The 21,261-nt window shown below is 35.9% G+C and overlaps 2 protein-coding genes across 2 annotated transcripts; both read left to right on the plus strand.

Moving 5' to 3' along the window:
- Positions 1-882: 882 nt before the first annotated feature.
- LOC149949403 (thiol S-methyltransferase TMT1A-like) lies at positions 883-2,876 on the plus strand. The gene is made up of 2 exons (XM_090169202.1): positions 883-1,406; positions 2,600-2,876. Exons 1-2 carry the CDS (start codon positions 891-893, stop codon positions 2,852-2,854), a joined length of 771 nt encoding a protein of 256 aa, XP_090025328.1. The 5' UTR covers positions 883-890; the 3' UTR covers positions 2,855-2,876.
- Positions 2,877-11,604: 8,728 nt separating this feature from the next.
- On the plus strand, positions 11,605-12,430 carry LOC149949404 (uncharacterized). Its single transcript, XM_090169203.1, has 2 exons — positions 11,605-12,178; positions 12,236-12,430. Exons 1-2 carry the CDS (start codon positions 11,716-11,718, stop codon positions 12,286-12,288), a joined length of 516 nt encoding a protein of 171 aa, XP_090025329.1. The 5' UTR covers positions 11,605-11,715; the 3' UTR covers positions 12,289-12,430.
- Positions 12,431-21,261: the final 8,831 nt, after the last annotated feature.

Here is a 21,261-nt window from a genome sequence, read left to right on the forward strand (position 1 = left end):
CTTAATCCACCGCATTGGGCTAGAAAGAAGATATTAGGATAAATGCTTCAAAGTGCCAGTTAGTAGCACTACAAATGGAGCGATCTACTTATCAGTGGGGGTTCGATTCGACAATGGAAACAGGCGGCGATGTCGCGTAATTTCCATGACCGTTCAGATGCGTCGACACCGAAAGGTCGCTCTGGGTGCGCTCATGGAAAGAGCCTATATATTATCGCCTAAGCGAACTGGTTTATATTTCAGCGTTTGAAAAGGACTTTGGTTGCGCAAATAACATAATATCTATAACATTCTAGTGATGAAAAAAAATCAATGTAAACTTGACGAATAAATATTGAATTTACCTTTGATCTTGCCAAATTATTTTTTTCCCTTAAAAAATAGAAGAGTTAAGCAACCCCTCGAAAACGTGAACGGGAGAACTTGTACACAATAAATATATGGGCTACACTACTTCAAGTTTCCCGTACAGGGTTTTGTTGGCATAGCTACACCTGTGTCTATAATTACTGCGCCATACGCGATACTGTATAGTATACGACCGGAAGAATTAATTACATTTAAAAATAATAATTTATCGAAGATTTGCCTTAAAACTACTTACCATTTAAAAATTTAGCTCTAATCATTAATAAAGAAGTTAACCCAGCGCCGGAAACCGTGTAGAGGAAACTTGTACAAGTTTTCCTTCCCGTTTTAGGATTGTTTTCTGTTACTGTCAATAATTTAATAACGTAAAAAGTTAATAAAAGTTTTGAATGGCAAAATCTTTTTAAAATATGTAAATACAAGGTTTAACTAGTGCGGCAAAAAATTCGTGATCATTTTTCGTCTGGTAATATAAAAGTGCGTCGCTTTCGAAATCAATTTAGTTGCTCAAGATGATTTCGATGGACAATCTTAACGTATGCAATCCCGCGGTTTTAGTTGTTGTTTTGACAGTGTTAATTATTGCCTTCATTAACCGCAAAGAATGGAAGAAGAAAATCTTTGCATTTTGGTATGTCCGAAGTCAGAAGTTGATGTTGAAATGTAGTGGCAAGTACCGGAAAAAGCTCTTTGAAAGTATGAGTTCTCTGCGGTCAGCGGACCCGGATCTGGCCAAGGATGACTCTGGTGCCCTCCGCATCCTGGAGATCGGCGTTGGTCCTTGCTGCAACCTGGAATATTACCCGGAAGGCAGTCGACTAATATCGGTGGATCCGAACGAGAACTTCTTGGACCGTTTCAACGAGAACAAGGCCAAGTATCCTCACGTCGTCCTGGAAAAGCATTACATGGGCTTCGGAGAGGACATGTCTGGCATTGCCGACGGAAGTGTGGATGTCGTGGTTGTGACTTACGTTTACTGCTCGGTCAACAGCGTACCGCGGGTTCTCGAGGAATCTTTCAGAGTTCTGGTTCCGGTGAGTTTGTCTTCAAATGTTTATTTTCAATATTTATTAGAAATATTATTTTACTATATCTTTCGGAGGTATTAATTTAAGCCATAAAAATTGGAAGGGAGACATTTTAAATTGAGAAGATGGGGAATCAAACTGACTGATTTCTTTCGGTCTTTCATGAATTCGTTGAACAATGTAAAGCCTAAAACAGTTATTTAGTGGCAAGTTTTAAAACTTGCATGCGTACTTTTTAATTGGGTTTTGTATAGAAATATATTTTCTAGACTAATAATTTTTATATAAAATATTTAAATTGGTTTATCATAAATATAATCTGAAATAAAAATTACTGTTCCTTTTTAATGGTATTTACCAAATGCCTGGTTACAACCAGGGTTGGACAAAGAAGGCCCACTGGTCAAGGACATATTTTTAAATAGTCGGCCTATCTTAATTTATTTTAGTAGTCACTGACTAGTGGGGGTAGAAATGGGGTTTTTAAAACAAGGACAGCCAACATTTTGCTTTACCCGTCAGAATTAAAAAATTTAGTATCACTTGAGTTACATGATGTGATTTATTTTAAATGGGATTGATGAGTTTATGATACGCCATTATTTATGAATATTTAGGTAAATATTTCACTAGTCAAATTGACTAGCCCCCAGATTTCGAGTAATTTTAGTAGTCAGAGCATTTATTTTAGTAGTCAAATGCCGTGACTAGTGTCTTATGTCCAGCCCTGGTTACAACTGCTACTTAGAGCAAGCTACTAGTTTTCTTGGTTTGTAAAATGACCACCAGGCTGCGTTGATGATGATGAATCTCAGTGAAAACGCCCGTATGATATCAAATGCTAAAATAAGTACAGCTAGGAGCGAATAGTGTTTTATAATTTAATTTTACGTTCCAATTCCGTACTTCAATGTCATTATTGCACCGAATTAAGCGTTAGTTATCCACCTGAATTAAAGGCTTCAAAAGTCGCTTGACGACTTAGCCCTAAGGTGGTGCCTTGGGTATTAGCCTAGCTGATTATTATTATTACTAGCGGGATAATTAAATTTTCCGCCGTAAAGTTACAAACAACGCAAAGTTCGTTTGCGGCGTATCTGTGAACTTCATATCCAGGTCGATAATTGTTAAAGGTGTCAACGAGGTTTTGCTAGTCTCGAATGAAGGTTGAACAATATTCCCAATTCCTTTCTTTGCAGGGAGGGAAACTTTTTTTCTTGGAGCACGTGGCGGCCAAGAGGCCCATTTTCAAGTTGGCGCAGAAGCTAATTCAGCCTCTGTGGTCCATTTTGTGCGATGACTGCCGCCTCACCGTCCCCGTCTTGGAGTACATTCAACAATCGGATTTCGAAATTGAATTCTACAATTACTTTGTCATTTCTGAAGCGATGCCCTTGCCGTGCATTTTGCCATGCGTTCTGCCGAACCTGATGGGAGTCGCTCGCAAGCCATGATTATGTACTCTAACATTTTTTTTTATGAACACTTGATGTACATTTTAAATTAAACATTTTCTTAAAAATCAATTTGGTAGTTTAAACTAGAACCATTCTTTTAATACATTAATTTTCCACGGGTTTTGCGCGTATTTGTATCCTCGGAAGCGTATGAAATCTCTTAGGAGTTAAGTACCTATCTAGGATGTAAAAATGATCGGGACAAACCACTTGTCTTGCTTACGTCGTTAGTATAAATGAAATGTGATAAGTTATGTAATTTCAATTATGTCATAACACTTAAAAAAATGAGGGTTTAGTGGTTTACTTAACACCTTCAGCTGGCAAAAACCTTGCGACGTCTCATAGTTATTGTGAAGCCATAGGGTCATTCCATGTGAAATCGACCAACGTCCCCACGGCACTATCTCCGATTTTATTGAAAATCCATACACAATTAAAAGGAAAATATTTAGGAAGAAATCCAAAGTTTTAGGTCCAAACTCTTGTAACTTTTGGAGAAATGGCCTTTTGAAATTTGTTAGTGCACGCAACTTTTTTTGCGCCGTTTTTAAGTGCGATGTTTGAGCCTTTATAATTAATTAATTAATTTAAAGGAGTACATTTATGAAAAAATTGTAACATTTAAAGACTTGTTGGAAATTCGCTTAAAAATATTATTTTTGCACTGTGGGATATATATAATTTTTAAAAAAATGTCATAGTCGGCGTAATTTTCCCCGAAATTGCAAAATGAGAAGCTAAAAGGTCAAGATTTTCAAATTTTTTCTTTACGGTTACTATAAAACTTTGAATATTTTTGCTAAAGGATGCCTTTCACCGGAAAATACATTAATATTCAGGATCTCAGTAAAACATTTCCAATTTAACCTCCTTCAATATAGACGTTTTTACCAAAAACGTGAAAACATGGTAATACGTTTAGTGTTATATAGACTGTTGGGAAACTAAAAATCACATAAAATCTTATACCAATAAAAAGACAAGATTTCAATCTACAACATGTAAAAATAAAAATGTTGACTATTAAGGTTTTTCTGGTCCAAATTTAAACGTCAACTTTGACCGTTTCTCAGATATTTATTTGTTGCTTTTGTACAAAGATACTATTTTGCCATAGTCTAATTTTTTTAGAACGTATTTTTTACAGTCTGAAGTCGTTTGCGGAGCAAGAATTGCTAATATGTACTGTGACGGTATCCAACATACATCCATTCTGCGTGGAAAGCCCTTTCCGTTTCATGCAGTTTACCGAGACATCTTTCTGCTCTTCTGACGTTGGTCGATTTCACATGGAATGACCCCATACATAAATTTAAACTATGCCTTTACCAAGCTGTTAAAAACATTTAAGGGGGGATTAAGTTGGCACCAATCAAGGACCAGATATTGATAATTTTTTTTCTTGGAGATTTTTAGGAGTAATTTAAAATAATTGTATTTTAGTTTATTTTATGAATGTTTGAAAATAATTGAAATTATTTTTTTATATACATTTTCATCCGGAAAGATTACAATTTTAAAACCCCTTGGCTTAAATTTGAGCCTTGAAACTGTATTAGTAAATTGATAAAATATGAAATTGTGTGCGTCCAGAGTTCATATTTTGGAAATATTATTCAAACTCAGTTTCTAACTAACGCGTTTGGTTTAACAAAAACTATCCATACCCCCCCTTTTTTTTGGTACTAGTTAAGTAGTAGGCGCTAGATTTATGTTATGGAAAACATATTTGGCCTTGATTGAGTATCGGTATTTAACTTGCATTATTTAACTTTTAATGCATTTTATTAACCTAATTATCATGAGTTTTTTATTTATTACATTTAAATAGTGTCTAAACATACAATAAATCAAACGGTTAAGAAGTCTGCATCGTTATAACGGGTGTTACGGATAAGTATCTCCTAAATTTTAGGGCAGGCTCTTAGGGTCCTAATGAGTCCAAAATGTCCCATGAACAGGGGTCCTAAAGTGCTTTGTTTCAGAATGTTAGGTCTACAAAAACAGGGTCTCAAAACAACGAAAAAGCCAGTAATGTGAAGTTCGTTATTCTGCCTTCAGCCCAATGGTTTCCATTTATTAGTTTTTTTTTAACGGTGAAGCGATGAACGCCATAGCAAATGCCAAAAGTTAATTTATGAGTTAGCAGAAGTGTGCTAAATCCTACAATGGTTCTATTAAAGCAAAGTTCCGACTACCGCAGGCGATAATGCGCCTAACCAATGAGTGGTTAGCACTTTCGCCTCGCAGCAAGAGGAGCCGGGTTCGATCCCAACTTGTGGCACTGGGTGAAAACTCGGAACAACTCCTTCTGCGTTGAGTTTGCAAGTTCTCTCCCCACTGGTTTAAGGGGTTTTCCCTCGAGTTCTTCGGTTTCCCCTTCCATAAAAACTTGTCGAGGTTAACGGTAATAGTTAGTGTAGGGAGCTGTTGGCTCGATCTCGTGGCATGCAGGGCTTGCCACCACCCTCCTACGCATTGTAACCCTGCCACCTGATTAAGGGCTTCAAAAGTCGCATGATGACTTAGGCCTAAGGTGGTGCCTTGGGTATTAGCCTAGCTGATTATTATTATTATTAAAACTGTACACCAGAAAATCCACGACTTTTGACGTGTTGCGTTCTCCTTGTGTGGGGTGCTGTGTTTGTTGCTCCTAGGTTATGGTCTAAAATTTAGAAGTAAGCAATTTTCACGAGGCGAATGCCAATTCAAAGTATTTACTCCGCGGGATAATGGGATAGTTGTTCTTATTTTGGAAAGCGCACAAGAGCGAAATACAAGTGTTAAGAAAACGGAATGGTACTTTTACTGTTGAAGACACGGAATGCTACTTGTTCCCTAGTAGCACAAACCTGGCGTTTTAGAGTCGGCAGTGAGTCGCGGAGTTCATATAGTGTCGGCGTCGTTTTAAGCTAAATTAAATTGATGAGTGTGAATTCGGTTAAATTAATTTTTAAATTTCTATTAAATGCAGAAGCGGTTCGCCCATTGCCGTAATATCGTAAAGCTATTTGGCATTGAAGAAGTTATGGAATCTTCGGTAAAACACACATTTGACAGGAACGGTTTCAGGTAGTTAAGAGTTTGAACAAGAATTGTGATCAAAAACCAAACGATGAAAAGGAGGGGTGATAACTGTGATTTGAACTACATGTAAAACTTTTAAGAGAACTGAGTTTTTTGACGATAGCTCTGATTTGAATAATGGTAACTACATATTTTATTATCACATTGCATTTTTTTAACTGTCACTTAACGCTATGACTTTAAAGTTCCTTTATTAAAATTATAAATATTTGGATATACATTATACATGTTCGTGCCTCATATACACATTAAATACACGAATTATTTAATAAATCTCATATTTTCCATTTGAATAAAAAATCTAAGTCGAAAGATATGCATTGCGTTTTGTTTACTACTTCATTTCATTTCAACTTTTATGTGAATTTTATCACAATTTTTTTTTATAGAAATAGGACTGCATGGTCTAGCAGGTATAACGGCGTTTTTTTTTCTATTTTACGTTGATAGAATGCCAATTTTTTTCTAAAAATCGTTTACCTTAAGCAAAATATCATTGTTTAAATTGGTAGAGATCATAATTAGAGTTCACAAACAGGCGTGGGAGAGGCGGCAGACAGGCGGGGGAGAGGCGGCACACAGGCGGGGGAGAGGCGGCACACAGGCGGGGGAGAGGCGGCACACAGGCGGGGGAGAGGCGGCACACAGGCGGGGGAGAGGCGGCAAACAGGCGTGGGAGAGGCGGCACACAGGCGGGGGAGAGGCGGCAGACAGGCGGGGGAGAGGCGGCAGACAGGCGGGGGAGAGGCGGCACACAGGCGGGGGAGAGGCGGCACACAGGCGGGGGAGAGGCGGCACACAGGCGGGGGAGAGGCGGCACACAGGCGGGGGAGAGGCGGCACACAGGCGTGGGAGAGGCGGCACACAGGCGTGGGAGAGGCGGCACACAGGCGTGGGAGAGGCGGCACACAGGCGTGGGAGAGGCGGCACACAGGCGTGGGAGAGGCGGCACACAGGCGGGGGAGAGGTGGCACACAGGCGGGGGAGAGGTGGCACACAGGCGTGGGAGAGACATTAATAGACAATTGATTTAATGTCACTTAAATTATTTTTAAAGAATCGACTAAAATGTTAATTACTTAGAAATTTCTGTTTTATTTAAAACATTACAAAAAATTTCAAATGGCCACATTCGGCTCTAATACAGATCTATGAACTCGTCGTACAAACGATTCTTGAACTCCTTCAAAGACTACAACTGTGTGGCGAATAGTTTTAGAGCCATCAATTATACGTTGTCCATGTCCCGAACTTCAGTCTTGTAAACTTACAAGGAGAGTACCTAAAGGAGACGTTGCACTACCCATTCGATTTGCCATGGCAACCGAAAATGTTTTTAACCACTTACAACCAAAATAAGATTTTTTGCTTATTTTACCCAAAATTTGTTACAAATTTACCCGAAAAATGTTTCAATTTACCCAAACTTGATGAAATTTACCTAAATGTGGTCCAAATTACACATTTCCTGGTTTTCAAAATTTTTCAAAATTTTCGTAGCTGTGAAACCGAGAAAATCCCATGCTTTTTTAAATGGAGATTTTATTGTTTTAAGTGATCAAAAACATTTTCGGTTGCCATAGCAAATCGAATGGGTAGTGCAACGTCTCCTTTTGGGAAATTTCATATTTCATATAGGTCTACATTACGCCCGATTTTGAACAAAATCGGCAATAAACACCTCGGGTACTCTCCTTGTTAGTCTTTAAGATAGCCCCAGATGAAATATTCAAAGGGCTTAAATCGGGAGATAGTGCTGGCCACACAACTGGTCCACCACGACCTATCCACCCTAAAGGAAAAGTCACGTCAAGATGAGCTCTTACTTCGCGGCTATAATGGGGTTGAGCTCCATTTTGCAAAAACCACGTTTAGCTCGAGTAGCTCAGGTGAATTAACTTGCAGACATTGTAAGGAGGCCTGACCATTTAATCCAGGCTGAAGGGAAAAAGGACTAACTAAATGGTCACCAACAATATCACACCAAACATTTATCCAAAACGGCACTAGATCTAACACTAGTCCCCTGGGGTTTATCTTGACTCGACTGGTGAGTGTTGTGCGAGTTGAGTAAACGGTCACGGGAAAAATTGGCTTCATCGGATATCGCTGTCGAGGTTGGACGCTGTTACTTGGGTAACATTTGGTACTATCACAACCCCCGAAATTATGTAAGAAATATTAACCACCTCTCGTGAATTACACCCAGGCCCGGACTGGCCATAGCGGCTGGTCGGGGATCGCCGAGGGTCCCCGGCTCAAGGGGGCCCCAAATTGCGTATAATACATTTTAATAATAAATAGATTTGTATTCCATACCCACACACCCCCCGGTAAGGGGGGCCCCTCTTCAGTCTCTAGCCAAAGACCCCCAAAGGAGACAGTCCGGGCCTGATTACACCTACTTAAATTTGTTGCTAACCCTCGACGCGGTATCAAGAGTGCGAGTGATGACCTGGGTTTGACCCTGCGAAACCGCCACTTCCATCCATTCCACCAAGCACTTCACGATGGCGATACGGAACGCCCTTATGACTTTTGGAACTGGCTGAGAATCAGTGCATCACGCGTGAAGAAAACAGTGATTTTCTGAATCTACTTTTGGTTTTCGATGAATGTTCGTTTTCCAGAGATGGCCCTTTCAAGGAGGATAGCATGGAGAGCCGACTCCGCCTTTGTATTGATAGGTGTAAGTTAGATTTGTAAACCACGACGCTATCGCCATCTAGTTGATTTGCTGAAACACTCCCTTTTGGTTTTTTCTTTTTTCTTTTTCGCGATGACGGCTGTCAGTGACAGCGATTCGGCGGCGTAGCAACCGAACCAGGGGGACAAGGCGACAATGTCATCTCCAAAATTTTCTACTAGGTTAATTTGTTTTTACAACTATTATGAAAAAGATAAATTTGTCGTTTAAAACTTTTAACAACAAAGCAAGTGTGAATTCAAATTCAACTTTCGAGTTTTGGTCAAATTGAAGTAAAATTTCCAAATATTTGTCCACTCTTTTAATATCATATATATGTGAGCCTCGCTTCGCTAGCAATGTACCCCTTAACTTAAAAACGTTCCTACGCCCCTGCAGCGATTGGAAACATTGGGAAAACTACGGCCGTAAAAACTGTTCTTACGCAAATTGCAGTAATGCGCAATTTTTCTTTCTTCAAGGAATTCTGAGTGGTTTGTAATTTATATAAAAAAAATGATTATTGTTAAGCCTTGATCAATCACATGGCTGTGTTTACATAATCTTGGTAGATGTGAGATATGATTAAAAAACGCTGGAAGAGAAGATCTATTGGGAAAGGAGGAACATGTTTATAAAAAACAGTGGAAAATATGTAGTGATCACATATTTCCTTAATATTAAAAGGTAATAATAATAATATTAAAAAGAAGAATACAGCAGCCTATTTAAGTTAATCTATTTTAGAGCAAGACTAGTTTAGAATCCTGTTCCTAAGAAAACCAGTGCCATACCAATTTCTTATAATCAGTCATTAGCTAGTAAAGATAGAAATGAAATGAAATGAAATGAAATGAAATGAAATGAAATGAAATGAAATGAAATGAAATGAAATTAAATTAAATGAAATTAAATGAAATGTTTATTTAACGTGTTCAACAACAGTTACAAATTGAACCTACAAGGTTGGACACAGGAAGCGTGTTTATTAGAAACACATTTTGATAAAATCAGGAATACATTTTTATAAGTTTATAATTTTTGGAATACTTTTTTATAAGTTTTTGGTAAATTGGTTTAACATGTTTGATACTGAAAACGTGTATAGTAATAATATGTATTTCAAGTTTTTGATATTTACAAGAATTTTTAATTTTTAGGTTTTACAGTGTTTTTAACGTGGAGTATGTGGAAATATTTTACTATAAGAAAAATTTTACATACGATAATTTAAGGGTTTTATGTTTTCTTTTAAGTTCAGTACACGAAAATATAGAGAATCTATAGATAATGTTACAGGTACAACATGAATGTTATAGTTAAAATTAGTGTATTTTTTGATTTTTTTTTATTCTATAATACCATAGACTAATAAAAGAATCAGAAAGGCGACAATAAGTAGTCTTTTATGTGGTCAATCTCGAGTCCAGCATTCATTAAACCTTTAGCATACGAAAGTTCAGGGATTGTCACACTTTTAGCAATTATGTCCAGTAACACAAGCATTTTAATAAGATTATATTAAAACTTAAGTATTTTCTAAATTCTTGCCTCTTTTTAAACATTTCTATCCCTAAACCTTTGTTTATATTGACATTACCACCTATTTTTAAGTTTTCACTGACCTATTTTTAAAAGCAGACGAATTAACCACCAAATTTTAAATGACGGGCAAAAAAACACAATCGCCATCTCGTTAACTTGCTAAAAACGATAATTTGCAGTGTTGCCAGTCACTTTTCAAGAAATCCGGGGAGTCGGCACTCCATGCTATCCTCCTTGGCCCTTTCAACCACCAGAATAACCACTTGTGAGATGAGTTAATCCTCACTGATGATTCGCTTACAATCATCAAGTCCAATTTCAAAGAATTGGCGGGTCTGGTCGGCGATCGACTGATCGGCCCTTTTTTGGCCACATCAACAGAACGAACAGAATTATTTGGAGCTCTTACAGAACGAAGTAGCGAAATTTTATCTCAGCGGAAAAGGTGAAGCCTAACCGGATAGAGAGCCATCTTTCGTTAATCAGAAGCGTCGTTAAAATGTACCTTCTCTTGTCGGGCCTTCATAATAACAAGGGACACGCCACGGACATTCAATAAACAGGACGAGTCACTGAATTGAAAAAAGTGGGGTGGCGGAGTGGTTAGCACTTTCGCCTCGCAGCAAGAGGAGCCGGGTTCGATCCCAACTTGTGGCACTGGGTGGAAACTCGGAACAACTCCTTCCGCGTTGAGTTTGCGAGTTCTCTCCCCGCTGGTTTAAGGGTTTTCCCCCGAGCTCTTCGGTTTCCCCTTCCATAAAAACTTGTTGAGGTTAACGGTAATAGTTAGTGTAGGGAGCTGTTGGCTCGCGTGACATGCAGGGCTTGCCTCCACCCTCCTACGCATTGTAACCCGGCCACCTGAATTAATGGCTTCAAAAGTCGCTTGAAGACTTAGGCCTAAGGTGGTGCCTTGGGTATTAGCCTAGCTGATTATTATTATAAAAAAAAATCGCCGCGAAATGTCCCACGTCTCTGCGGATACTTTTGGCGCAAATAGAGTCGATGTAAGCAAACCGTGACGTCACGATTTCGAAAGCACGCGTAAAAGTCGTCTGCTTTGCTGGCTGTCCCTTATCTAGTCGGAAGAAAACAAATGAAGATATATTAATTTTAGGATTTAAAATGAATTATCTTAATAATAAATTAATAAAGAAAGAAAAATTAATTCCCATCAACACATAGAGATCTTTTAGATTTTCCCATTGTCAACCATATCTGGTATTAACGTATCAACAAAAATGCAAAATTTTCATGACAAAAATGAAAGCTCGCCTAAATAACACTCGGCTCCGCCATTTTCCTTTTTTCATCGACACTCCTGAGAAATTTGGTTTAAGTACTGCCAGATTTTGGGACAAATAAGGCGATAATTACTTATATATACTCGTGCTGTATATTCAATGTCCGTGGTCACGCGAACATATTATTTCGCGTAATTTTTCGTCACGAGCTCTCAAATATCAAAACATTTCAAACCCGTTAACCCCAGTTATTCGCAACAGCTCGAAATCTTTCCTTCCGCTTTCTTGTCGAAATGGCATCTTCACTGACCAATAAGTTAATTGGAATTGGTGCGGTGGCCGTTGCATTCGGTGGAGCGTATTTGTATTCTCGGAGTAGAAATCAGACGTCTTCGAGGCCCGATTCAGGCGCCAGAACCTCATCCGGTACTTGGCCTGTGGACGGCACTTCCGCTAAGCCCAACCCGAAGACGACAGAAGAAGGAACACTTCAGAAAGATGGGACCAAGAGAAACGTTGAAGACAGTAGTGATGTTCCAGAGAAAGGTACATCTTTTCGTCCTAATTCCGATGAAAGAATCTCATCTGGTACTTGGCCTGGTAGTAGTACTTCCGCTAAGCCCAACCCGAAGAAAACCGAAGTAGAAAGCGCCAAGACAAAAGGGACAACTATGAAAGAAGAGACCAAAGAAGAAGCCGAAGACGCGACCAGGAAAAACGTCAGTGGCGTTTTTCCAGTGACAACTAAGACTTTCAGTAAGATATTAACCGGCGTAAAAGGTAAAATTCTGAATGAATCCGTTAAACCCAAAGAAAACGAAGACGCTGATGGTGAGATCACCAAGATTCGGCCGAAACCAAATTGAATCTTGAAGAAAAGGACCAGAAAACCAAGATGAACGCTAGAGAACTAAATTTAAAAATGTTTCTGCCAAAATCTGAAAAATTGTGTATTGACTTCAAAACATTCTTTATATGTATATAATAATAAAAAATATGTGTTTTATACGCTAGTCGCTCCCTTAGAGAAACCGAACAAAACTACTCAGCGACTGAGATCGAGTGTCTCGGAATCTTATACGCGGAGGAACAATTTGGGTCGTATATTGAGGGAACCCATTGTACGTTTTGATTGAAACGCAGCGCAGTGGTAGAAAGTTAGGCACTGACAAGAATGGTTGAACGGATGGCAAACTCTTCCTTTACAAAGATATCGGAAGGTTTGTAAATGGGTGCGATAGTGTTGGAATCCTAATCCCCGAGTCCTTAAAGGGGAACGGTCAAGCTTTAACCAGTTAGATAGCCCTACAGCCCATTAAAAACTAAAATTTATGCCGAAAACCACATCAAAAAATATTGAGAGGTTAATTTTTAATAAAATAAAGAAATTTCGGTAAATCGAAAAGCGCGCGTCCGCCGCGACACCGGCTGAGAAGTCGGTGAGACAAAAACAACGTAAAAGCGCGCGCTGCTGAAGACGCAAAAAAATATGATTTGCACGCGCGGCGCGTTCCAGTTATAAGAGACCTAAATTGCACGATAGAGATAAGGGTAGCGATATACCGATCCGTGGGTCCCTTTGGGGGGAAACAGTCCCCCTTTGGGGGTAAGCAGTCCCCCCGACAGCCCCCCATTTGCGAACATTTTCGGCAGGTCAATAGGTCAAATACCGATAGCTGGAGGATCTCCCATTTAGCGTCCCTATTCGGTAGGGGTGGTGGAATCATCTGACATGATGTTATGCAAACAGCCAGTAGCTATAAACCCGAGTAACTTGCCTATTTACATATAGGTCAATAGGTCCCTCATTATTTCTCAACCACTTGTCAAAACCTATCCGTCTTAGGGAATGTCCCCCTACGGCATCTGTCAAACACTTTTCTCCACGTGCGAGTGGTGTTATGCAATAAACCCAAGAAGTTCAATAGGTCGAGCCTTTTGTTCACAACTATTTTCGCCGACAAACACTTTCCCCGTGTAACATTATTTTCAAACACTTTCACCACGCGCAAAGCTATCCGTCTTACGGAATATCCCCACCTAGGGGGGTAAAAGGTAGCTAGTGAATTGCCCTTACCCAAGTGCGTAAAATAGGCACAGCGGGTGTCCCCCCCCCGCGATGGCTAAAAGTGTCGTTTTGGAAAAAGAGTCGAATGTAAAAAGGGGGTCAGTTATATAATCAAAAACTTTAAAAAAAGACGCTTCAAATTGGGAGTATTGTTATGATATTTTTGGTACAAAAGTTTTGTCGAAGATGGTTATAAAAGTTTTCAAAAAGATGGCGATGTTTTTCAACTAGAATTTTAACCAGCGGCTATACGATCTAAGACGCTTCAAATTGTATTTTGTCCCCGATTTATCCAACTTTTTACATCAGGTGGGGATTCTTCGCGCTAGAAATAGCAACTTCCCTTACATTTCACTGAAAAAACATTGATACTTCCTTCACTGCCATAACTTTATTATATGCAGTTTTATTTTCCAGAATCACAATTATTAAAGAGAAAAAAATACCCAACCACCTTAAAATTACCCAACACAGGTATTCCGAATTGGGCAAGGTTGTTTTTAAAAGAAAATTACTTCAGCTTTTAAATAAGATTTTTTTTGTATCCACCCTATATCATTTACATATCATTTTTTTTATTCTAATTTAACCATCACTTTAAAACTTTGCAAGTCTGAATAGCTGTGTAGAGTACTATTAAAAGAGATAAATATTTCTTGGTTCAGTTAATGTGATGATTCGAGTGAAAAATTTGCATAGGCTAAAGTTATTGGATTGAAGGAAACTTCAGTGTTTTCAGGGTGATAATTAAGGGAAGTTGCCTTACAATATAGTTGAAAATTATCTTTTTAAGTCTGTGTTCACCCATTGAATATGTTAGGAAGTGAAAAAATTTCATTCAGCAAAGCTTTTCTTAAATTTTGGTATCGACCCTGTATCATTTAAAAGCTCAAGCATTGTTTTTATCAAGTTAATTTTAAACATATCTTAAAACAAGCTTCCCTAAGTCTGACTAGCTTTGTAAGGTAATAATAAAATAGCTAAATATTTTTTGGGATTAATAATTGTGATTCTTAGTTAAAATGTTCCATATATTACAGTATTAGGTTGGCTAATTCTTTTTTTAACCTGCTACCATTCTCAACGGGTGAACATAGAATAACAAAGATAATTTTCCACTATATTTAAAGCCAACTTTCCTTACATTTCACTATGAAAACACTGAAGCTTCTTTCAATGCGATAACTTAATTACATGCAATTTTTTTCCCAGAATTACCATAATTGAATCGAAAAATTATCCAACTCAGCTTATCAGACTTGGGCAAAGTGGTTTTTAAGTGATGGTGTTAAATAATAAAATATACTTCAGCTTTTGAATAAGATTTTTTTCTATCCAACCTATACCATTTATATAAAAGCTGAAGTAATTTATCCATTCAATTCAACAAGCATTAAAAAACCAGGTTCAAGTCAGAATAGCTGTGCAAAGTACTAATAACGTAGTAAATGTTTTTGGTTCAATTGACCTGATGAAAAATTTTCATATGGTAAAGTTACTGGACTGATGGAAGCTTCAGTGTTTTCAGAGCGAAGTCTTCTATTCAACCACTGAATATGTTAACGAGTGAAAAAATTTCATTTAGCAAGCTTTTACTAAATTTAAGTTTGATATTTTGGTATCCATCGTCGTGTAAAATATATTTAAAAGCTAAAGCAATTTTTTTCCAAATTAATTTGAATCATAAATTAAAACAACCTTCCCTAAGTCTGACTAGGGTAATAATAAAATAGCTTTGCTAAATATTTTTAGTTTCAATAATTGAGATTCTGGGTGAAATATTTATATATATATTACAGTATTAAGTTGGCTAAGTGTTAAAGTGTTTTTTTACCTGCTATTTTCCTTCAAAGTGATAACTATAATATATACAAATTTATCACTCAGAATCATAATTATTGAACCCAAAAATTAAAGTTTTAAATTATAGCGTTTAACGGGATAATTTAAAAATTGCCGCGTTATTGAGTTAAGCCTAGGTGATTTGTTTATACCAATCAAGCATAAATAAATACATTCTTGACCAAATACACAATACAAATATCTACTTAACTAAAATGGCCCCATTATGAACTTAATTATTACTTTAAAATAATGAAATTTAAAATTCTACTCACTATTTTGTATTTGATGATAATTTGTGTGCCGTGATACGATCATCTTCAATTGCACCACGGCAAAGCCGTTACACTTTGAAACTAGTGAAAACTGCCACCTCCACAAGATGGTGGGCTCAAGCCGTCGGTTACACGGTATTACCGAAAATTTACTTTTAATATAACGGTTAATCGACGAACGGGACTATAGCTGTTGCGTACAGCAACTATCTAGTAACTCTAACGGTAAAAGTTGGTACTGGAATTTACCTGTTAAAATTTAACAGGAAGCTACAGTAATTTTTAACAGTGTAGCATATGAAAGTATTAATTTTCAAAATGTGCATTTAAATTGAAGTGATTCTTATTTTTGGATTCCCCTTTCACAATGGGAAAAGTGTCTTTCTCAAACATTGTAATTGCACATGTGATACCTTATGAGGACCGGGTAAATCCATATACACGTAATGCAATGCAGTTTAAAATTCGTGTACTTCGATTGAAAAGTTTTTAAAGATCAATTTTAATCAACAAGATAGAATCGCTAAGTACTTTGTGGGTTTAAAAAGAGGGACTCGTTCAATGTTTAAACCACATTCAAAGAGTTTTGTCGTCAAATTAGAAGCAATTCTCAGAAAATCTTTAAAAAAAATGTAAGTATAAAATCTGTTCATTATAAAATTATTTGTCTTTTAACATATATGTATATTTTAAAGGAATTGCATATTCCAAGTCTTTTTTTTAACAAGTTTATTTCTAGAAATGAAAAGGACATGTTTTATCGAGGCAAACTTTTTCCGTGTGAATGGAGAAAGCGTGAAAATTATTAGTTTCGAAATGATATTTACAAATCTTATCCACTCTAAAGTCCATTTTTCGGGTATTAGTAAGTATTTCATACAAACTAACTTCTAAGTTTGAAGAAAATATGAAAATATGATCTCACCTAGATCTGTTTGCGGTACCGTAAAGCTGTTTATTTCCAATCTAAAAGAATTCTGAGTATAAGAATTCCACCAGGTGTATTAAAAGCGGACCACACATATATTTGTGTTTAAATTGTGATATGTTAGGGACTAAGAGAGCAGCCAATTTGTCATAGTGCGAAGTAACTGGTGGATGTTGTGTATTTCCAAAAATTAAAAAATAATAATAGTATGTGTGTTTTCTATTATTTTTCCACCTATATTTGCGTATTGAAATCTATTTTAACGTATTGAACGTAGAGTCAGAGGTTTTTATAGTATTTTACTACCTATATTTACATTTACGTAAAGAGTATTTTGGAATATTTATTTAATTAAAATATTTCTTAATTTCTTTATTGCCTAAAAATATTTACAATATTTACAAATTTTTATATTGTTTAACTTCTTTCATTTTTAAAATTGTAAAAGCTTGACTTAAATAAAGCGTGAAAATTATTAGTTTCGAAATGATATTTACAAATCGGTCATCTTTTAAAATTTGACGGGTAAGCATGAAAAAGGTTCATTTTCGAATTAAAATTTTAATACATTTTATTATAGCCCTAATGCTAAGCTTTTGTATTTTGTCTGGTTTGTTAGGAGTATTTCGGTTGTAAGTCCAAAAATACGTGAAAAACGTTTATCCACAGAAACGCAGTAATTAAAAAAAAATTATTTTGTTTTGAATATTGTTTGTGCATTGTCTAGACATATTTTGGGAATTTGCAGAATGGTAGTTGGCGCCGCGCCCCAGACCGCGTCCCCCGGGAAATCCACGCACGCGCGGCGCCCAGGTTATGACTTTTTACGCGTTCTATCTGTTTGTATTTGGATTTTTTCGCCATTTCTATCTGGGTTTAAAAGGAGCGAGTGGGCTCGAAAAGCTTCACCAATATTCTTTTTAATAAAAGTTTATTTTAAACCATGAAGTATCTGTCTCTATAGTATATTACTTACTATTTACTAGTTTAAATTAACCATGGTTAAATTTTGCGTTTAGTCATTACTAACTATTATCATTAAACTACGTTAGTCATAACTTACTATTATCGTTTAGCTACGTTAGTCATTACATATTATTATCTTAAACCTCCACGAGTTATTATCGAAAGGGGAAACCGATGAGCTCGGGGAAGTATTTGCGTCGACTGTCGCCGTTATGTCCTTTTTGCCCTAGTGGAAACCAGCCTTTAAGAGCTTTGACAATTTAACGGTATACGTTTTCGACAATACGACAAGTTCGCATTAACTTGCGATGGACAAAGTTACCTTTTTTTGGTATGAACGAATCTTTTCTCTGTCAAACAGAAAAAATAAATTTCGTTTTAATACTTTATTGAAACAGGTCTGCTCGTAACTTCAAACAAAACTAACTCGGTTTGGAATTATTCACAAAAATGGGACACTAAAATATTCAGTGGATTAATTAGCGATACAATCTAGCTAATCTGAAGTTTCAAGTAACGAAAGTACAATATGTGTACTTACAAATGTTTATATGACGGTTAGATTTATTTATTTATTTATTTATTTATTTACTTACTTAAGAGACATACCTACGAAGCCGGAACGACTTACATGTAGGCATCACGATATGTGCTTTAGCTGATTGAGTGAATGATTAGTGCGATATTTTGCAGAGATGTTAATGTAACTGCAATGCGTTAACCGACGCCTTGTGAAATAAAATATTATACATAGTTTATATACATTATACAGAGATGCTAATATATTAATGGTAAGTTGCGAAAATCACAGTGCGCGTAAAACTCAGACATTATATAGTGACTAGTAAAACAATATAGCATAGTGAAAAAGTTGGCCTGAATACAATATTTTGATATACGAAGCCCTCCCCACCTCGCCGTCTTCTTTGGTCGCGACAATATTTATAAATATGCGAATTAAAATGGCTGATCTCATTATTATGTAAATTGGAACACAATATGTTGATATACGAAGCCCTCCCGATTTCCCGGGGGACGCGGTCTGGGGCGCGGCGCCGACTACCATTCTGTAAATTCCTAAAATATGTCTAGACAATGCTCAAACAATATTCAAAACAAAATAATTGTTTTTTTTTAATTACTGCGTTTCTGTGGATAAACGTTTTTTCACGTATTTTTGGACTTACAACCGAAATACTCCTAACAAACCAGACACCATACAAAAGCTTAGCATTAGGGCTATAATAAAATGTATTAAAATTTAAATTCGAAAATGAACCTTTTTCAGGGTTACTAGTCAAATTTTAAAAGATGACCGATTTGTAAATATCATTTCGAAACTAATAATTTTCACGCTTTATTTAAGTCAAGCAATTACAATTTTAAAAATGAAAGAAGTTAAACAATATAAAAATTTGTAAATATTGTAAATATTTTTAGGCTATAAAGAAATTAAGAAATGTTTTAATTAAATAAATATTCCAAAATACTCTTTACGTTCAATACGTTTAAATAGCTTTCCAAAATGTAAATATAGGTAGTAAAATACTATAAAAACCTCTGACTCTACGTTCAATACGTTAAAATAGATTTCAATACGCAAATATAGGTGGAAAAATAATAGAAAACACACATACTATTATTATTTTTTAATTTTTGGAAATACACAACATCCACCAGTTACTTCGCACTATGACAAATTGGCTGCTCTCTTAGTCCCTAACATATCACAATTTAAACACAAATATATGTGTGGTCCGCTTTTAATACACCTGGTGGAATTCTTATACTCAGAATTCTTTTAGATTGGAAATAAACAGCTTTACGGTACCTCAAACAGATCTAGGTGAGATCATATTTTCATATTTTCTTCAAACTTAGAAGTTAGTTTGTATGAAATACTTACTAATACCCGAAAAATGGACTTTAGAGTGGATAAGATTTGTAAATATCATTTCGAAACTAATAATTTTCACGCTTTCTCCATTCACACGGAAAAAGTTTGCCTCGATAAAACATGTCCTTTTCATTTCTAGAAATAAACTTGTTAAAAAAAGACTTGGAATATGCAATTCCTTTAAAATATACATATATGTTAAAAGACAAATAATTTTATAATGAACAGATTTTATACTTACATTTTTTTTAAAGATTTTCTGAGAATTGCTTCTAATTTGACGACAAAACTCTTTGAATGTGGTTTAAACATTGAACGAGTCCCTCTTTTTAAACCCACAAAGTACTTAGCGATTCTATCTTGTTGATTAAAATTGATCTTTAAAAACTTTTCAATCTAAGTACACGAATTGTAAACTGCATTGCATTACGTGTATATGGATTTACCCGGTCCTCATAAGGTATCACATGTGCAATTACAATGTTTGAGAAAGACACTTTTCCCATTGTGAAAGGGGAATCCAAAAATAAGAATCACTTCAATTTAAATGCACTTTTTGAAAATTAATACTTTCATATGCTACTGTTGATAAATACTTAGAGTTTCCCAATGTGAAAGGGGAATCCAAAAATAGGACTCACTTCAATTTAAATGCACTTTTTGAAAATTAATACTTTCATATGCTACACTTAAAAATTACTGTAGCTTCCTGTTAAATTTTAACAGGTAAATTCCAGTACCAACTTTTACCGTTAGAGTTACTAGATAGTTGCTGTACGCAACAGCTATAGTCCTGTTCGTCGATTAACCGTTATATTAACAGTAAATTTTCGGTAATACCGTGTAACCGACGGCTTGAGCCCACCATCTTGTGGAGGTGGCAGTTTTCACTAGTTTCAAAGTGTAACGGCTTTGCCGTGGTGCAATTGAAGATGATCGTATCACGGCACACAAATTATCATCAAATACAAAATAGTGAGTAGAATTTTAAATTTCATTATTTTAAAGTAATAATTAAGTTCATAATGGGGCCATTTTAGTTAAGTAGATATTTGTATTGTGTATTTGGTCAAGAATGTATTTATTTATGCTTGATTGGTATAAACAAATCACCTAGGCTTAACTCAATAACGCGGCAATTTTTAAATTATCCCGTTAAACGCTATAATTTAAAACTTTAATTTTTGGGTTCAATAATTATGATTCTGAGTGATAAATTTGTATATATTATAGTTATCACTTTGAAGGAAAATAGCAGTTAAAAAAACACTTTAACAATTAGCCAACTTAATACTGTAATATATATATAAATATTTCACCCAGAATCTCAATTATTGAAACTAAAAATATTTAGCAAAGCTATTTTATTATTACCCTAGTCAGACTTAGGGAAGGTTGTTTTAATTTATGATTCAAATGAATTTGGAAAAAAATTGCTTTAGCTTTTAAATATATTTTACACGACGATGGATACCAAAATATCAAACTTAAATTTAGTAAAAGCTTGCTAAATGAAATTTTTTCACTCGTTAACATATTCAGTGGGTGAATAGAAGACTTCGCTCTGAAAACACTGAAGCTTCCATCAGTCCAGTAACTTTACCATATGAAAATTTTTCATCAGATCAATTGAACCAAAAACATTTACTACTTTATTAGTACTTTGCACAGCTATTCTGACTTGAACCTGGTTTTTTAATGCTTGTTGAATTGAATGGATAAATTACTTCAGCTTTTATATAAATGGTATAGGTTGGATAGAAAAAAATCTTATTCAAAAGCTGAAGTATATTTTATTATTTAACACCATCACTTAAAAACCACTTTGCCCAAGTCTGATAAGCTAAGTTGGATAATTTTTCG

The sequence above is a fragment of the Leiobunum rupestre genome, chromosome 3 (assembly GCF_980474605.1).
Source record: "Leiobunum rupestre chromosome 3, qqLeiRupe1.1.hap1, whole genome shotgun sequence".
In the NCBI taxonomy this organism is placed as follows: Eukaryota; Metazoa; Arthropoda; class Arachnida; order Opiliones; family Sclerosomatidae; genus Leiobunum; species Leiobunum rupestre.